We start from the raw sequence: 19,301 nt of genomic DNA, 5'->3' as shown, positions 1-19,301 counted from the left end.
GCATACTCAAAAAATACACGTGTAATGCCACGAAAAGTACGTGCAGACACTTCAGTTCGCAAGCATTGGTGCGACAATGCAGCCACAAGTACACTGCAGAGCTTTAGCGAGTCTTTATGTGAAAACAGCAGTATCAGATGGGGAGTGTCTGATGATTGCATATAGCGCTGAAGTTACTGCTCTTTACTATGCTTTCCTCTGCATGTCCTGGAGTACAAAAGAAACAGCATACAGCAACACGTGGGGACTGGCAATATTGGGGGAAAAAACACGCGGTCGTATGTATCGTGATACACTGCAGAACTATAGAGCGTCTTTATGTGAAAACAGCAGTGTCAGGTGGGGGGGCGGTAGGGAAGTATCCTGAACGCGACTGAGACAATGAAAAGTGAATTAAAAAAAAAAAAATAAAGCTAACCTTTACAAATATCATAAATTACTCCGGCTGTTACAGACTGAAATCAAATGTATCTTTTTATTCTAAAATAGTGAAAATAAGAACACTTCTCAAAAGGGAGTTGTGCAGGATCGAACTCATGACCTTCTGATTCCCAGGCAGCGACTGATACTGTTGCGCCACGGAAGCAGTGACAGCTAATGCGTGTCAATGTCTCACACTAAGGCAGCTTTTTTTGGCGGTGGCTTTTTTTTTTGTACCTTTTGTGAAAGTGTTTCTTTGATATTTGGACTTCAGGCTTCATACATTATATAGTTTATGCCTACATTTTGTCATTTGCTACTAGAATATATAAAACGTTTCTGTTTTAACAATGTGTTTACACAGATTGCTGTAGAAATGCAACACATATGAAATGCGTGTGTTCCAAATAACAATCTATTATTTCTACTCTAAAACTCCACTTCACTCCCAGATAATCAATCAAGGCATGAGCTGGGAAAAGCTCATTTACGTTCTAAGTCGTTGGGGGAATGGAATAGCCGGCTGCTGGCAGCATGTCTTTATCAGTACATTTAGATGACAAAAGACGCTGGCGAAGAGGTGAGAACGGTTTTAAGAAGCGATTTAAGGTGGGCCGGATCTACGAGTTTTTTCGTAGGCTCTGGTAATTCTAGTGTTAATCAGATTATTTATTTATTTATTGGAAGAAACACAAAACATACTTTTGCACTTTTCACTGCCTCTGCTTATTACATGTCCTCATTGGTTGGCTCATCATCATACAGGGCTATCAATGGCCCCGTCGTCAAAGGAGGTGATGGTAGCTGCAGCCAACCCGGGCCATCACATGCCACTAAAGGCCCATTTGTAGCGGCGCTACTGGGTAAATAAACTTCAACTCCCAGCAGTCCCTGCAGTGGCTCTGATTGGTCGTCTGCTGAGAGTGCAGAGGTTGCTGGGGACAAGGAGGCGGCGTGAGATTTAAAAGAAGGCCAGTTCTAAAGAGAAAGGAGAAGTCTTGTGTGTTTTGTGTCTGGAGTTGCCTGTTTGTTTGCCTTCCCGTTTGGCTACCTGTGGATTCTTGTTTTGTCGAGGATTGTCTCCTGTTTTGGGTGTACGGACTGTCTGGTGTCTTCCTGCTGAATGAGGACTGTTTGAGGATTTGTTGTCATCCTGATCCCATTCACATGTCACCATCTCATCAGGAAATCCCGGTAAAACTGACCTTTACATTCACATACAGCGAGCTGGTCTCTTTACCATCTACCGCCATCATTTCATTTCATCATTTGCTGTTTTTCATGGACTTCATCGTGTGTGCTTTTTGTTAGTGGTTTGTTATTCTTGAATTCATGTTTATTGCATATCACCGTAAAGGGAACTGGGGTGGGATTGTTGTAGCGTGTGTAGTTATATTTTGTTTATTATTGTTTAATACAGTCTTCTATTTCATTACCAGCTGCTTTTTTTGTCTCTACGAGGGAGTGTGTGTGAGTCGGGCCAACGCCAGGGAGCATTCCTGGGATCCCCACCTTAAAAATAAATAAATCACCGTCCTATCGCCGGTGTGAATCTTAGCTGGGTTTTTGTCTGCTACACATTTAAGCTCATTTTTAACTGCATGATGTGTATAATGCTACTGAAACCTATACACTTCACCTTCTCTACTAACGTATGTAATTACAAGGTCAAGACAATAATTATCAGCAATTTTGTGATCATTTTCTTTGGGTTTCAGCTTTCCCTGTACACATTTGGAAACAGGGTGTGTTTGTGGTCCCAGTGGTAAAGTTTCGACCTTGATCAGTCAGTTTAGCGTGTTGTTTTCCCGGATTAAACATGGCCGCTCCTCACTCCGTATGCACCAAAGAAGAGTTGCAAGCAACTTATGGTCTGAGGGTGTACCAGGGGACTAAATCCTCGTCAGTTTGTCGGAATCGTGGCATGGACTTGCTCAATTTTGTCGCTGGTAGTGGATGTATGTAGATGGGTGTCCCTCTCTTTCTTTGGGCTTATCGCTTGTCTGTCCATTTTTTAATCTTCTCCATCTATTTTTAAACACTCTGCCATGGTAAAATATCATTTCCATGTTGTGCAGAAAACCTTTTTTTTTTTTTTTTTTTTTAAAGATTTCGGCCTCTGCTACACCTTCAGCCCATTAAAGGCAGATAACTGATCACCAGTCTTCTTTGGTGCAAATGGAGAGTGCAGCAGTCACATTACTCCTACAAAATAAAAGTTGAAGCTTTACCACCGCGACCACAAACACACCCAGTTTCCACATGTGCACAGGGATAGCCAATCCAAACAATATGAGCACAACCATCCAGATAATTATTGGCATATCCTAGTACAGTGGAACCTCGGTTTGTGAGTAACTTGGTTTACGACCGTTTTGCAAGACGAGCTAAAATTTTTAATAAAGTTTGACTTGATAAACGAGCGAGGTCTTGCAGTACAAGTAGTACGTATACACTTTGTCTGCTGAGCGTCATGTGATCACAACTGAGCTGATGGTTCTTCTCTCTCTCTCTCGCTGCGGGATCGTGGGCAATCGTCTCCTATTCTCCATCTGAGTCTGCGTGCCTCACTCATATAGTCAACATCCGTACGAGCATATACTGTTCTGTGTGTGTGTGTGTGTGTGTGCTGTGACATGCGAGTTCCCATCTTGCACCCCAAAACACTAAGCTGACTCTCAGTCCTTTAGCTACACCAGCTTTATTCAGCTTGAAACAGCAACAGTGCGGTTATTTATTGTAGTGGGATCTGCCACTCTCCTATACAAAGACACAGCAGTCAGGCAGCGTCGTGGCCAAGTAGTACTGTGCCCTGCGCATTTATAATGTTCCTTGTTCCTTGTATCACCCATCAATGGCAGGCGCTTATAGCATGTCGGCGATCTTTTCGGATTCGCTTTTACGGAGAACTGCTACAGCGCTGGGAGACTGCGATTGTTTTGGGACGCTCTTCCGTGTGTCGTCCCGTTGGGTGGAATCCCACAAGAGTTTCGAAACTCACTCACACCAGCCATGATTCTTTTCAAAGGTAAAGTGCAGGTTAATTTATTTTATGTATTTTTACTTTATATTTTGTATTAATCATTTTTATATGAATAGTTTTGGGTTGTGGAACGAATCATCTGAGTTTCCATTATTTCTAATAGGGAAATTCACTTTGATATACGAGTGCTTTGGACTGCGAGCACGTTTCTGGAATGAATTATGCTCGCAAACCGAGGTTCCACTGTATATTCTATTATTGCTGTCATTTTATTTTTTAATATCACTACACATTTACATAAAAATTGTCACAAACAAAAAGGTATAATTCCATGTGCACATTTTAGTGGACACCTTTATTCAAGGTGACTTTCAACATCTGAGAAACAATCAGTTCCATCGGTTTTGTTTTTCCAATTGGAGTGCAGGGTCATACAATGGTGTCAGCAGTGGGATTTCAAACCCACATCCTCAGGGTTTGAGGTCCAAAGCCTTCAGAACACCACCAAACTGTCTGGCCTTGGTGATAATTAGTTGTTTGATTAAGTAAATAAAAACATTAAAAATACTCCAACTTTCATAATATTCAACTAAGTCCTAGAATGCACATAAATGTAATGCCATGCGGACATTTTCTGACTTGTTTATAGTCGATCTTTGATTTTTTTTTTAATGTTTTGAATAATTTGGCAGGTTCGATTGTTGATTTATGTGTCGTAATTTTTTTTTTTTTTTTCATAATTTGGAATATAATGCGGGCGGCACGGTGGCGCAGTGGGTAGCGCTGCTGCCTCGCAGTTGGGAGACCTGAGGACCTGGGTTCACTTCCCGGGTCCTCCCTGCGTGGAGTTTGCATGTTCTCCCCGTGTCTGCGTGGGTTTCCTCCGGGCGCTCCGGTTTCCTCCCACAGTCCAAAGACATGCAGGTTAGGTGGATTGGTGATTTTAAATTGGCCCTAGTGTGTGCTTGGTGTGTGGGTGTGTTTGTGTGTGTCCTGCGGTGGGTTGGCACCCTGCCCGGGATTGGTTCCCTGCCTTGTGCCCTGTGTTGGCTGGGATTGGCTCCAGCAGACCCCCGTGACCCTGTGTTTGGATTCAGCGGGTTGGATAATGGATGGATGGATGGATGGATGGAATATAATGCCTAAAAACAAAGACAAGTAGAATATCACAACTAACTCTGGTATTAAGCCAAAGCTAAGCTGGAAATTTAGAATTTAGTCTGACTTTTCATGCATAAGTAGGATTAAAAACCTCCAAGTCTTTACCATGGATAAAATGACAAAACAAAAATGGAGAAGCGTCTTTGTTTGACTGGGAAATGTAAGGCAAGTGTGTAGCCTGAAATGAGCTGGCACAGTCAAGATTATTTGCAAACATCCCCATTAAAAAGCCTCCCAACACATACACAGTCGAGCACTTTAATGCACCATTATGAGGATCCCCTAATCCCAATATTACATTTATCATCACCGATTAGCACGGTTTCACTCAGCTTTGTACAGAAGTTTAACAGCCATCCCAATTCTGTCTTACGGAAATGCATCGTCTGCTCAGCGTACTGTCAGGGCTAACGGGACAATCTGAGAAGGCAAAATGAAAATGTGTAGGCACAGGTCACTCTGGAGTTGATTGGGAGGTAAAACACGGCAAAAAGGAAACTCAACAGCAGATGGCCGTCTGTTCACGAAGATCACAGCCTGGGCAGACTGTCGACATTTATGTGTTTTATCGTTGTTTTTCTTGTCTTCGCATTACTGTTTTTCAGATTTGTTATTTATGTTAATTTAATTTATTGTTGGTTACTTATGTATTGTCTCTTGAAACATTCTGCTGCTCCTTGTTCTTTGTGGGTGGAACTCCAGGAGGCAGGGCCACTCTGACATCACCTCTCGTGAGACCCCCCTCCTCAGGTTATTTAAGTCAGCTGAGAAGGCTCAGGAGCCGAAGATCATTCATTTATTGTTGAGTATTGATAAGCATTGTTTTCTGTTTGGAAGTTTGGTTTTTTGATTATTTTTTTTTGGCTTGTGTATTTGAAATTGTTTTTTTAGGTAAAACCTTTTGCCTTTTCTATGCTCTATTAAACATTTTTGCTTAATTTTAAATCTTTGTTTTATAGAGATCGTTTGTTGGCTTTATGTTCACGAACCAGGGTTTGCCAGTAATCTCTCCTCTTCTGGGGGTTTTTGACAGTTAGCAAGTACACCCTATGAAATGTTCTATTTTACTCTAACAGGGCCTGTTAAAGCCCACTGAGGTATTTTGTGTGTAATTTTGGGCTATACAAGAAAAAAAAAATCATCGCTTCATTTTTAACATATGTGGACATATCAAGATTTGATCTTCTTCCGATGACAGACAGAAATAAATCAAGTGTACTGCTCTGCCTGAGTTTGAAGAGAGCAGTTTAACAAATAAATGGACCCAAAGATAAGATACTTGTCAAGAGGCCTAGCCAAAGTCTGCCACCGAAAAGACAGATGAACCAAGCGTGAAGCTCTAAACCTGGGGTGTCGAACTCTGGCCCTGGATGGCCGCAGTGGCTACAGGTTTTCATTCAAACTCTTAATTAGGGACCATTTTTTTTCTGCTAATTAACTTCTTTAGTTTTAATTAACTTGACTCAGGCCCCTTAGTTATTTCTTTTTCCTTTACTAGCAGCCAAACAAGAATGAGACACAAAACAAGCCGCCACGTGACCAGCTCACCTGTGCCCGTCACACAATATCTGAAAATAAAGAAAGGTGAAGTTCTTGGTAAGGCTGATCTCTCAGGTCACCAAAATTATTGGACAATGTTATTAGACAACACAGAAAATCAACAGCTTTGGAAATGTCTGCTGTGGCAGAATGAGAGCAGCAACAAGCCATTGAATGAAATAATGGGCTTAATTAACAGCAAGAATCAGCTTCTCATTAAGAAACTGTTCGGAGTGAAATTGCTTGGAGTTTGAAGCCCTGATTTAGCTGGTCATCTGTCGGCACGTTTCACGTTTAATTTCTGTTTGGCTGTCGTTTAATGAAGAAAAGAATCAATTCCAGGGAATGAATCCTTAAAAACAGGGCTATTAGAATGAAGGGAAAAGAAGATAATTAACATTGAAATCTGGTCACTGATAGGAAACAGGTAGAATAAAAACCTGCAGCCACTGCGGCCCTCCAGGCCTGGAGTTCGACACCTATGCTCTAAACAGAAACCTAAACCATTGTCGAAGAGCACAAGATTTACAGTCAGGAACATTCAAAGCAAAAACAAAAACACCAAGTCCACAGAGTGCTGTACTGCCATGATGGTGACCTTACTCATCACACACTCCTGGTCATCCATGCATAGCAAAGCTGCAGTTACAACCACAAAATGCTGGCCCCTGTATCAAAACAAACATGGCAGGCCTACCACTGAAGACGTGATCATATTTAGACCTATTAATTAGAATTCAGGTGCATACAATTTCCATAATTGGATTAGGAATAATTCAAAACTATAAAAGAGCAGAACAAAATGCAATAAAAAAACATAAAAACAAATCAGGTAAAATAAGAACAATTGCATATCATAACACGCACCAAGATTTAAAAACATAAAATTGTGTTTGGTCGAGGAAACAAGAGCTTGCAAATGCTTCCAAAAAGAGAAACAAGATAAATCTGTCATGTTTGCTTTATCATAAAATGGCAGGGTTGTCAACTGCAGTGCTTCTCTTTGTAAGGAGCAGATGACTAGTGTGCAGAGGAAGCCCACCAGTAGGCCTCTGTACTCAAAGTAAGCATAGATTTAGGACACTTACACTGCATGGTAGACAGCTGTCAGCATCTGCACCATGAACTCTGGGTCAAGGATGACACGACCACAAGCCTCACTCCAGGACTTCTGCTGCTGTCGAGGGAATCCACACACGCAGAGTCTACGACAGAAAGACAACAGCAGGCACGGCTGTGAATGCCTCTGGACAGCAATGAGCCCAGCCATCCATGAAGCTGTAAATAAAGTGGAGCGATTTTAAAATGGCCGCACCAAACATGGAGCCTTACCTGGAGCACATACGACATGCTGCCTGGTGTGAGGAGGCTGGCATGAAAATCACGGCAGAGTTGTAGCAGACCATCAGGAAACAGAGCACCTCAAACCTGATCATAAGAGAGATACACACATCGTCAACTTGTATGCAATTGAGCCCAAGGAGAGCATTGCAAGGGAGGGCCGTCCACTAGGAAAGCACTAAATTATGTTAACAACCAATCAAACCTTAAACAAGAAAAGACATAAAGAAATAAACTTTAAGCAGACGCCTAAAGTCTCAAGAGAGTAGCATCTCATGAACAACTTCAGACTTGCACATGAAGCCTACTTATTTTATATTGTGCTTTTCTAGAAGGGCTGTCGTCACACCTCACAAGTGCAAAGGAAAAGTGTTTTCCCCTTTCCTAATATCCTCTGTTTTTATGAGTTTGTCTGAACGAATGGCTTCAGATCTTTAGACAAAAAGTAATACGAGACAGAGTAGAACGCCATTTCTAAACTGCCACCTCATATGTTTCAATAAATGGAATGACCATGTAAATAGGTAACAGTCCCCTCACACAGCTGACCCAAATTCATTGATAAGTCGACTCAGTTGGCTGAACACAACCAGCACTGTTGATTCTACACCTTACCATATACTGATGCTGACCATGACAGTCATCACCACAAGGCTTCTAGAAGAACACGAGGCGTTCGATCAAAGGAGATTCCTGAAGAGATGAGGAAAAATGACGTTCAAACTTGTCAATCAGGTGACAAAGCCAGTTCTTACACTCTGGAATTCAAGTGCATTACATGGAGAGCCATTATGTTAACATGGAGGACATTTGGAACTGTGGGAAAACTTCTCAGGGTAGATCAGCCAGTCCCAGGCATAGCAAGTCACAGAGGATCCCAGAGGAGCAATCATAGTTAAGGTCAGTGTTCAGGTCTCCATGATAAGAAACAAAAACACAGAACAAATGGGAGAGGAGCAAAGGGGGGAACTTCTGCTATCCAACAGAAACATCAGTGCATAGAAACACCAGAATGATCTCATCATCTTTTGGAATAACGATAGACAAGTCAAAGGTAGATGAGACATCCCCCACTATGTCTGTCGTTCGACAGCAAGAACACAAGACCTACAAGAAAACGTGATGGTATGGGGATGCTTTGGAAGACTTGCCATTATCAAAGGAACCAGGAATTTAAATATTCTCCTTGAGAATATTCTTGTAAAGGTCATCTGTCCTGACCTGAAGCATCATTGGGGTTATGCAGAAGGACAAGGTGCCAAAACACAAAAGCAAGTCGACATCTGAATGGCTCAGATGTTGTGGAGAGGCCTGGTCAAAGTCCTGACTTGAACCCTGTGGCAGGACCTGAAACGAGCAGTTCATGGTAGTAGTCCTACCAATGTGTCCAAATTAAAGCAGTCCTGCCAAGAAGAGTGAGATAAAATTCCTCAACAGCAATACGAAAGACTAAGGTCAAATTATAGGCCCTGTTTATTGTGGCAAAGGGTGCTAAACTTTTCAAACTATGGGAACATTTTTTGATGCAGATAACTTTGTTCCTTGAACAAATAAAGCCCGATTTAGAAAGTGCATTGTGTGGTCACTCAGGCTCCTTTTCACTAATATTGCATTTTATCTAAAGGTCTGAGGCCATTCATGGTGTAATATACTGTAAGCAAAAACAAAAGAATGTAGGAAAGGAGGAAATACTTCTTCATGGCACCGCAATTACCTACCACCTCAGACAGGTTTCCAGCTGAACGCAGTCACCAGTCGGTCTAAAGGATAGCATCACATGAAGAAAGCCCGGCTATATGCATTATTGTACCTGTTCTGAGCAGTGAATGTCTCCCTCTGGGGGTGCAGATCGCTGTAGACCACCTTAATGAGGTCATGTTGGCTCAGAGCACCTTCAGTCAAAGCCATGGTCCCTAGACTTGATGGCTGGAATGAAAACACAAGAAAGAAATCACCTACATTACCTTTGCATTTATTCACTTAGTGGATGCTTTTAACCCAAGCCACTTACAAAAGAGGACAATATAACTGAGTGAACATCAGCCTGGGAGACTGTTTAGGAGAAAAGATGACCATCACAAGTGAAGAGCTCCACACCACAAAGGCTAGTTACTATTTTCTTATCTACTAAGACCACCACATCCAATCCATAATCTGTTAGACAGAAATTCACAAAACAAAAGTCTTTGAACATTTCTTGAACACACCGAGGGAGTCAGAACTTTGAATAGAGGTGTTGCGGTTCATTCCACCAGCTAGGATCTACAGTATCAAAATACTCTGAAGTGAGATTTACATCACCAGATGCCATTCACCAGCAGACCTGAGTGGCCAAGAAGGAGCGGAGGACCTTACAAGTCTCTACACAGGTACTGACTCACTGACTGAAAGCAAGCACCAAGCATTTGAATTTAACATGTGCTACTATACAGGGAGCCAATGTAGTGATGTGAAAAGGGGAGTGACATGTGCCCACTTCACCTCGATGAACACCAGACGTGCCACTGCATTTTGAATCATCTGCAACATCCAGTATTTGTGCCTGTGGAGAGTTGCAGTAATCCAGAACTGACCAGACCAAAGTCTGGACCAGGAGCTGCACTGGATACTCCATCAGATACAGCGTTAAGAATACAAAAGGAATCTGCAGAGACTGACAGACAGTTGCATTATGGTCAGTGAAGGATGGCTGGTCATGGATCACTACAGCAGGGTTGGATACTGACATGGTGGGTGTTAGCGATAATAACTTAAGCTAAACAGATCTGGGGTGTTGAATATAGTCAACCTGGGATAACGAGGAGGTCCATCTTTGCCTATACTTAGCTGGACATGGTGCTCCTTCACCCAGTATCCAATATCAGTGAGACATGCAGAGATTCTAGCTGATACGGCATGGTCCTCTGGAGGGAACGACAAGCACAGCTGCGTATCATTGGCATGGCACTGATAAGAGAAACCATGGGACTGGATGACGGGGCCTAGTGAGGAGAAGTACAGAGAGAAAAATGAGAGGACCTAACCCTGGTTCTAGGGGCACTCCATGCTTGCCTCTGTCACATTGGAGTGACTATGAATAAAGCAAAAGAATACTTTGTTGCTACACCTGCAGTCTCTGACTTACATTTAACACTTGATATAACAATATGGCTTGAACTGAAATTAAAAAAAAATAATAATAACTTATGTTGAATAACAAAAGTAAAACAAAGCAGGCCTGGAAAAAAGGACCTGCAACACCGCTTACCTCGTGATATATTGAGGGTTTGGACAGCGAAGGGATTGTGAAAGACAGCATCTTGTTATTTCCATCCTTGTCCACAATTTCCTGATGAGAACAACATTAAATTCAAACAGACTGAACATCAGTATCTGATGCCCGATGCTCAAAGCCCTATGCAATACTTACAAGATTGTAGATACCCAGCAAGAGCGCCTCAATGCAGCCATTACTCTGACGATCTCTGCTGGCGGTAACTCTCAGGTACACCCAAATAAGTTCCGGAAGGAATTGCAAGGTAAAGCGTTTGAGTTTCACTTCCAAACTGCGGTACAGCTCAAACAGCTGGTGACATACTGGCTCCAAGAACTGTGGATAGAGTGGAGTTGGTTACATTGAGAGAGGAAAAAGGAAAACCCAAGAATAAACCTATTGAAACACGTGGTCACCATGTACTTGCATTGCCTCCAATGCAATTAATAAGACAAGCAGAGAAAATCATCATCTTCTTTCGGCTGCTCCCATTAGGGGTCGCCACAGCAGATCATCTTCTTCCATATCCTCCTATCCTCGTCATCTTGCTCTGTCACACCCACCACCTGCATGTCCTCTCTCACCACATCCATAAACCTTCTCTTAGGCCTTCCTCTTCTTCTCTTCCCTGGCAGCTCTATCCTTAGCATCCTTCTCCCAATATACCCCTCATCTCTCCTCTGCACATGTCCAAACATTCCATTTATGAATTTCCCCTTGGGATTAATAAAGTATCTATCTATCTAAACCAACACAATCTTGCCTCTCTGACTTTGTCTCCAAACCGTCCAACCAGAGATGACCCTCTAATGTCCTCATTTCTAATCCTGTCCATCCTCGTCACACCCAATGCAAATCTTAGCATCTTTAACTCTGCCACTTCCAGCTCTGTCTCCTGTGCCACTGTCACCAGCCCATATAACATAGCTGGTCTCTCTACCGTCCTGTAGACCTTCCCTTTCACTCTTGCTGATACCCGTCTGTCACAAATTACTCCTGACAACTCTTCTCCACCCACTCCACCCTGCCTGCACTCTCTTCTTCACTTTTCTTCCACAATCCCTGTTACTCTGTACTGTTGATCCCAAGTATTTAAACTCATCCACCTTTGCCAACTCTACTCCTTGCATCCTCACCATTCCATTGACCTTTCTCTCATTCACACACATGTATTCTGTGTTGTTCCTACTGACCTTCATTCTTCTCCTCTCTAGAGCATATCTCCACCTCTCCAGGGTCTCCTCAACCTGCTCCCTACTCTCTCTACAGACCACAATGTCATCAGCAAACATCACAGTCCACAGGGACTCCTGTTTAATCTCATCTGTCAGCTTGTCCATCACCATTGCAAATAAGAAAGGACTCCGAGCCGATCCATGATGTAATCCCACCTCCATGTTGTACATCACTCCTACTGCAGACCTCACCACGGCCATACTTCACTCATACATATCCTGTACAACTCTTACGTACTTCTCTGCCACTCCCGACTTCCTCATACAATACCAGATGAGCAGAGAAAATGATGCTGTTAAATGTGTCTCTCATAAATCATGGGGACTACTTATTTTGCACATGATTTCTACATCCATAAAATCTTGATCCTTGGAGGGAAACTCACTTGATCCAGCAACAACAAAGAACATAAGGAACAGTACAAAACAGTAAAACGACACTTCTGCACACCACCTTACCTTTTTGATTCTTAATTAATGACAAAGTCAAAGTAGTTGCATGTTATTTGTCACCGGAGTTTAGATTCATTTCATTTCAGGACTTTGTGTGGACTGTCATTTTTAGTTAGGTCTTGAACAGATTATTTGAACAATTTTGATGAGAAAGAGGCCATTCATTCCAACAAGCTCACCAATCTTATACATATAACATGGGGATCAAGATGTGGAGGACCCTAAAGCCCCCCTGTCCACCACACTGCCTTGTCACTTAATCTATGGGTCTGTGGTTCTTTATGTGAAGAAAACTTCCTAGAATTTGTGTGAAATTTGGCCGTGTTCCTGAGTTTAAATAGCAGGATTACCGTATATACTCGCAGATAAGTCCTCCCATGGATAAGTCGGGACTTGATTTTACAGTATAATTTCTGGTATTTTATAATGTCGGTCGTATAAGTCGAATGCGGAAAACTCACTCTATTGGTCCATGAGATTATGATATGCTAACACCCACCTGAGAGAGCGTTAACCACGGAGCACACAGCCTTTTGTTTCTATGTGGGTGCGGCAATTCGCTGTATCAGCGTGTGCTCCTAACCTCTCTCTCTCTTTCTCTCTATTGTGCCCGAATACCCGAACTATTCCGAAGCAACGTTTGTATATCTCACACCCTCATACACCTTTATCGTAAGAGCATCCCTTATCTACGATTGTGCGTTTGATCAGAAGAAAATATGATGCTGGTTTTAAATTAAATGTCGTTGAAGTAGCAAAAGAAACTGGTAACTGCACTGCTGCAACAAAATTTGATGTGTCTGAGAAACTGGTGCGAGACTGGAGGTGGCAAAAAGAAGTGTCATATTTTTGAACACCCGTATAAGTCGGGTTCTGATTTTATGGTCGATTTTTCGGGTTTCAAGACCCGACTTATACGTGAGCATATACAGTAAAATTTAAAATAATAGCAGGGATCCAGGCGGCACAGTGGTAGCACTGCTGCCTCGCAGTTAGGAGACCCGGCTTCGCTTTCCGGGTACTCCCTGCGTGGAGTTTGCATGTTCTCCCCATGTCTGCGTGGGTTTCCTCCGGGTGCTCTGGTTTCCTCCCACAGTCCAAATTCTGGCGATTCTAAATTGTCCCTAGTGTGTTGTGGGTGTCCTGCGTTAGGCTTGCACCCTGCCCGGGGTTTGTTTCCTGCCATGCACCCTGTGTTGGCTGGGATTGACTCCAGCAGACCCCCGTGACCCTGTAGTTAGGAAATAGTGGGTTGGATAATGGATGGATGGATGGATGGATAGCAGGGATCCACTGCACAAAACCCACTTTGTACGAGGGTGAGTCAAAATTATTCACACTCTGGTTATATAAAAACTTCAGTTGGCAGCACTGTCTTATCAGCACTTTCCGTATGAGATCCCTGTGAATGTATTACGTCAGATCATTTGTAACTGCAGTGCAAGAAACAATGGCTGCCGCACTTGTAACTTGCCTGAAAGAAGAGAACGTGCAGTGATTTGTTTTTTTCTAGTCTGAGGGTGTGCTACTTATCGAAGACTTTGTGGACAGTATGGAGAAGTGTGTATGAATGCATAGGGAAGATCAAGGAAAGTCGCACAAGTGTCAGCCATGAAGAAGGGGCTGGAGACCCACCCATGTCTTGTAGCAGGGCCACACAGGGGGTTTTATTTGTACGTAAACATGTCCTGTTGAGTGATTGTTAAATGTCAATAACAACACTGGTTGCATCATTTCCTGTTTGTAAACTGGGGTTGGTGTCATTAAACAGGTTTGTACTGAAGTGGAGGGGTTTGTGGGATTTGTAGTTTATGGTTTGTATGCACTGTACTCATAAAACCGGAAGAGAAGGATGTGGCAGGACTTTTTGATTGTGCCATCTTCCAATCAACAGCAGCTCCTAAACCTTTCAGTTACTGGACACTCGTAGCAGCGGAGAATGATGGTGTTTGGCCACCAGATTTAAGGATGCGGTGGGTTCTTTTTCCTTACAATCCAGTCCTTGGATGCTCTTGGAGAAGAGGTGCGCCTCCGAAGACTATTCTTCTGGACTCCGGTGGTAGGACAGTATTTCACTATCCATGGTCTGGGAAGTAGTTTATCGAACGTTAGCGTTCCACACTTCTTTCCATCATTTAACCATAGTTTCCATTTCCAGAATCACTTCCATCACTTACAGTAAGGACTTTTTTCAGGACTGTAAATATCGTCGTGTGGTGGTTTCTTCAGTACTTTTTGTTTTTGTAAGTAGTTATTCTAGCAAATAAGGAACATTTTATATATTTGTGTGTTTGGTGTGTTTAATCTTTATGGGCATTTTCCTGGGTGTTGTTAATATTTGGGTGGCAGGGTGGAAATATGGTTGGTCTTAGCTGTTGGCCCGATTCTATCCATCCCTCATTTTAAAAGCATAGCGGTTTCCTTGCTACGTAAATCTGGTGGCAACCTCCATGCTCACTAGAAATTGGGGGTGCGCTACAAACAGATGACAACATTGAGCATGCACGTGAAATGATTCTGTTGAAGAGCCAAGTGAAGAGCACTCTGCCTATGAAATAATCCACGACAGACTTGGGTTTTGAAAAGTTTGTGCGAAATGGGTACCGAAACAACTGAAGAGCTAAAGCCTAATCTTCAGGCAAAACGGAAAGGACTGTTATCCAAGGACATTGTGTTTTGGTATCAAAATGCACGTCCGCACACCACTGCCTACACTGCTGACACTGCAAAAACTTTGTTTTGAGGCGTTACAGCATCCTCCCTATACTCCTGATCTCGCCCCATCGGACTATCACCTGTTTATTTCCCTGAAAGAAGCCCTACGAGGATGAAGATTCACGTCTGATGAAGAGGTGAAGACAGTGGTGCACTCGTGGCTCGCAGCTCAGCCTAAAACCATTTTTTAATGAAGGAACACTAAAGCTTGCTGACAGATGGACAAAGTGTATTGAAAAGCAGGGAGATTATGTCGATAAATGATAGATTTGTCATTTCTGAAAGTTGATTAAAATCAATTCTACAGCCGGAGTGCAGATAATTTTTGACTCACCCTCGTAATTTAAACATCTCAGTCTGTTCACCTCATATTTGTCATTTACTTGAACTAACAGGCCCAGTCGTTCCTCCTTTCTTGCTCTCCGTGGCCCCAAGTCAGCCTACAATAAATCTTCACTATCCGTGGATGCCATTCCAGTGGATTTGATTATTTGCTTCCATGACCCACTTCACAACACCCACAATCTGTTGCTGTCTGTTGTGTTAAAAGCTCTAAAAGTTATGATAATCTCCCACATGTTCTCAGTGTTTTATGCTGTTTATCAGATAAGTTTCTTAAATTTCAATAAAGGCAATGAAGCATAGTGCTAAGAAAGCGGGGTGCTGAGCCCAAACACATTGAGTTTTGGTACACAAAGTTGTGTGTTTATGGTAACAGATGGCAAAAGTGTGTGGTGAAAAGGGCCCACCAGAACCTAACCCCATTCTTCCAATGGTATCAATGGTTCAGTATTTGTGGTTTCAGTTTATTTTTTAGAATCCAGATCATTTGAATGGACTGTAGTTGCTCTCCTCTTAAACCAGTGGCTCCCAACTCTATGACCCACACCCCTAGAAAACATTTGACTACAACAGTAATCTCACATTTGTAGATGAAGTCAAATTTCTCATTTTTGAACCACAAACAGTACTGCGGGTGAACAAATGAGCTCTGGTGTAACGGTCCCAGAGTATGCCAATACCCTCCCTTTAAGGCGCTCTGGTGTTTCAGCCCTTATCCCATGTTGAAGCACTCACCGATTTCCACAATTCAGTAAACAAAGAAGGGCTTGAGACCGTTTCACTGCCATGAAGACAGAGTTCTGCTTCGTGCCGCTAATCCTTTTTTTATGGGGTCGCCTGGACGTTGCTGCCCTTCAAAGTTTTCTGCAAGCTCTTCTAGTGCTGCTTCCAGTCTAATAATGCCATCTGTCTTATAATAACAGAAGTGGGGCACAGCTTTATCACAACGTTGAAAGATGAAGAAAGGGGCCAGGGACATTTTAAGGACACATGTGCCATACAGGATCAGAAGCCAAATGGATGGCATAAAGTTCACAAGGGGCAAGGTAAACAGACAAACTTTATGACTTAATGGCATCTGTGTATCCTTTGAAACTGGAGACACATGGGATAAAAGCAGGCTAATCCTGGCCAGGGGACTGAATTATGGCTAAACAGAACCGGCACTCCCCCAGAGCTCTCTTTTTAAGCTTCCGTACCCCTGCGTGTGCACCAGGCCAGAGCGTCGTTTTTAAAATCCTCATACGCATCTTCATTTGCTGAAAGCCGTAAGGACAATATGGAACTCCTGTGACTGCTCACCCCACACAAAGAGGGCAGAGTGGAAGTGCTGCTCTTCAAATTTCTTTGCACTGCTTTACCCCGTTGCTTGAAACATACCATATAACCTTTAATCATGCTGCCGTGCGCTTGGCGTAGGGAGCTTCAGCTGTGTGTGTTGCTTTGGAGACATGTCTCCACGTTCCATCTAGAGTGACTGAAGATATTAAGGAAACACAGGGCACCGTTTTGTAGGGGAGTTTTCCACTTTCTTTTCGTTCAGGGTTATCGGGTATAATTGGAGTACCCCAATAGAGGAGCAGTTCGGTAGAAGTAAAACATCATTGGTTGGTAAACGGTTTTCACCAAGGTATATAAATCTCGTGGACCAAGGTAGCCTTTACCTTCTAGGTTATATCCCAGAACACCTGCTGTCGACACTGACGTAAGCGAGTCCCTGTGTGAAGTGAAAAGTGATGGGCTGTGCAAGTATCAGTTATAATCAACATTTGTGTGGATAGTCCGAGTGTGTGTATGAACTCTGATCTTAACCTATGGATGCACAATAACTTTCTCAAACTTAATGCCAATAAAACTGAAGTGTTACTGATAGGCCTGAACTCCCTACCTACTAAGGCATCCAACAACTCTCTTTCTATTGATGGCACACTTGTCACACCCGCTCCTGTTGTCAGACATCTTGGTGTTTTGTTTGATTCATCACTTAACTTTGAGCTACACATTAGGTCTCTTTCTAAAATTTCATTCTATCATCTCCGTCGTGTTGCCCACCTCCGTCCATTTCTTTCCCTTAATGATGCTCAAACTCTGGTTCAATATTTCAGAATGTCTCGTATTGATTTCAGTAATTCCCTCTTCATCGGCCACCGTGCAAAATCTACACAGAAGCTTCAGCACGTTCAGAACTCCGCAGCCAAACTCAGCGTTCTGCTCACATCTCCCCTGCTCTCTCCCAACTTCACTGGTTACCGCTTCCCTCAAGGGTTAAATTCAAGATTCTGCTTCTCACCTTCAAGGCCCTACATAACCTTTGCCCTCCTCTACCTCACTCAGCTCCATACACTCCTTGTCGCTCTCTCAGGTCCTCACGCAGTCATCTCCTTACTTTCCCAAGCAGCAGATTCTCAGCTCCTTTAGTGTTATGGCCCCTCTTCCTCAGTCTCTCCGAGTTTGCTCCTCTTTCTCCACCTTTATATCTCAACTCAAAACTTTCCTCTTCTATAAACGTTTGTCTTCTGTGTAATTTGTTTTGTTTTTTTTTTTTACTCTGTATGTAAAGCGACCTGGGGTTTATGAAAGGCGCTCTATAAATGTAACTTATTATTATTATTAAGGTGTAAGAGATGACCAATCCAATAATGAACTTGGCCAGTACCATTCATCTGATGATAATATAAACAAAAATATATGATTAATAAGTCCATTTGCAGCTTTAACTTATGACTCGTGCAAGCGCAGTTCCTTTTCCTTCAAGAGCTTCCGTTTCTAAAGTTACAAAATCTCCACAATCTTATAGGAATGGCATCCAGTTTTTGTATACCTGAAAGTCTTGTGTAGCTCGTCATTTAATTTTAGTTTACATCTCTTTGCAAAACTCACGTTATTCCAACTTATTCTGATGTTTGAACAGCAGCTTACTTAATTTTAAGGTGTTTTAATATTAACACCAACACGTTATTTCAAACGTGTCAGGAATCGGACTAAACTCATCTTAAATTTGAATCCAGAGTAGAAAACTGTTTTCCCGGGTGCTTCACCGTCTGCACTTCATTTTGTTATACATTTAACTTGAAACAGATAAATATGCTAATTTACACTCAATAACCCCTAATGACAAATGTGTTCAGAAAGGTTTGCAAACTTACTAAAAATCAAAAACTGATTATCTCTAATTCTTGGAAGTATTCAAACCCTTTGCCGTGACACTCTTACATTGTGCTCAGGTGCCTCCTGTTTGCTTGAATTCTCCTTGAGAGGTTTCCAGAACCTTTTGTCCTGTGGAACTCTGGAGGCAGCTGATAGGTACCGGCAGGCCAAGCGGAATGCGGCTTCGGTGGTTGCTGAGGCAAAAACTCGGGCATGGGAGGAGTTTGGAGAGGCCATCGAGAACGACTTTCGGACGGCTTCGAGGAAATTCTGGTCCACCGTCCAGCGTCTCAGGAGGGGGAAGCAGTGCAGTGTCAACACTGTATATGGTGGGGATGGTGAGCTGCTGACCTCGACTCGGGACATTGTGGGTCGGTGGGGGGAGTACTTTGAAGACCTCCTCAATCCCATTAACATGCCTTCCAATGAGGAAGCAGAGCCTGGGGACTCGGAGGTGGGCTCCCCCATCTCTGGGACTGAGGTCACTGAGGTGGTCAAAAAACTCCTTGGTGGCAGGGCCCCGGGGGTGGATGAGATACGCCCGGAGTTCCTCAAGGTTCTGGATGTTGTAGGGCTGTCTTGATTGACACGTCTCTGCAACATCGCATGGACATCATGGACAGTGCCTCTGGATTGGCAGACCGGGGTGGTGGTCCCCCTCTTTAAGAAGGGGAACCGGAGGGTGTGTTCCAACTACAGAGGGATCACACTC

General features: G+C 43.0%; 1 protein-coding gene across 5 annotated transcripts in view; it reads right to left on the bottom strand.

The window, feature by feature from the left end:
- The window catches only part of LOC114655297 (protein FAM126B-like), a 131,677-nt gene that overhangs the window by 37,799 nt on the left and 74,577 nt on the right, over positions 1–19,301 (bottom strand). For all 5 annotated transcript variants that reach the window (XM_051930657.1, XM_051930661.1, XM_051930662.1 and 2 more), the window contains exons 4-8: positions 10,854–11,033; positions 10,692–10,772; positions 9,255–9,370; positions 7,436–7,531; positions 7,192–7,308 (exon numbers count right to left, since the gene is read on the bottom strand). In XM_051930657.1, coding sequence (XP_051786617.1) covers positions 7,192–7,308; positions 7,436–7,531; positions 9,255–9,370; positions 10,692–10,772; positions 10,854–11,033 — 590 coding nt within the window. The remainder of the gene's footprint in view (positions 1–7,191; positions 7,309–7,435; positions 7,532–9,254; positions 9,371–10,691; positions 10,773–10,853; positions 11,034–19,301) is intronic.

Source organism: Erpetoichthys calabaricus, chromosome 8, assembly GCF_900747795.2.
Source record: "Erpetoichthys calabaricus chromosome 8, fErpCal1.3, whole genome shotgun sequence".
Taxonomy (NCBI): Eukaryota; Metazoa; Chordata; class Cladistia; order Polypteriformes; family Polypteridae; genus Erpetoichthys; species Erpetoichthys calabaricus.
This window is presented reverse-complemented; position numbering and strand designations above follow the sequence as displayed.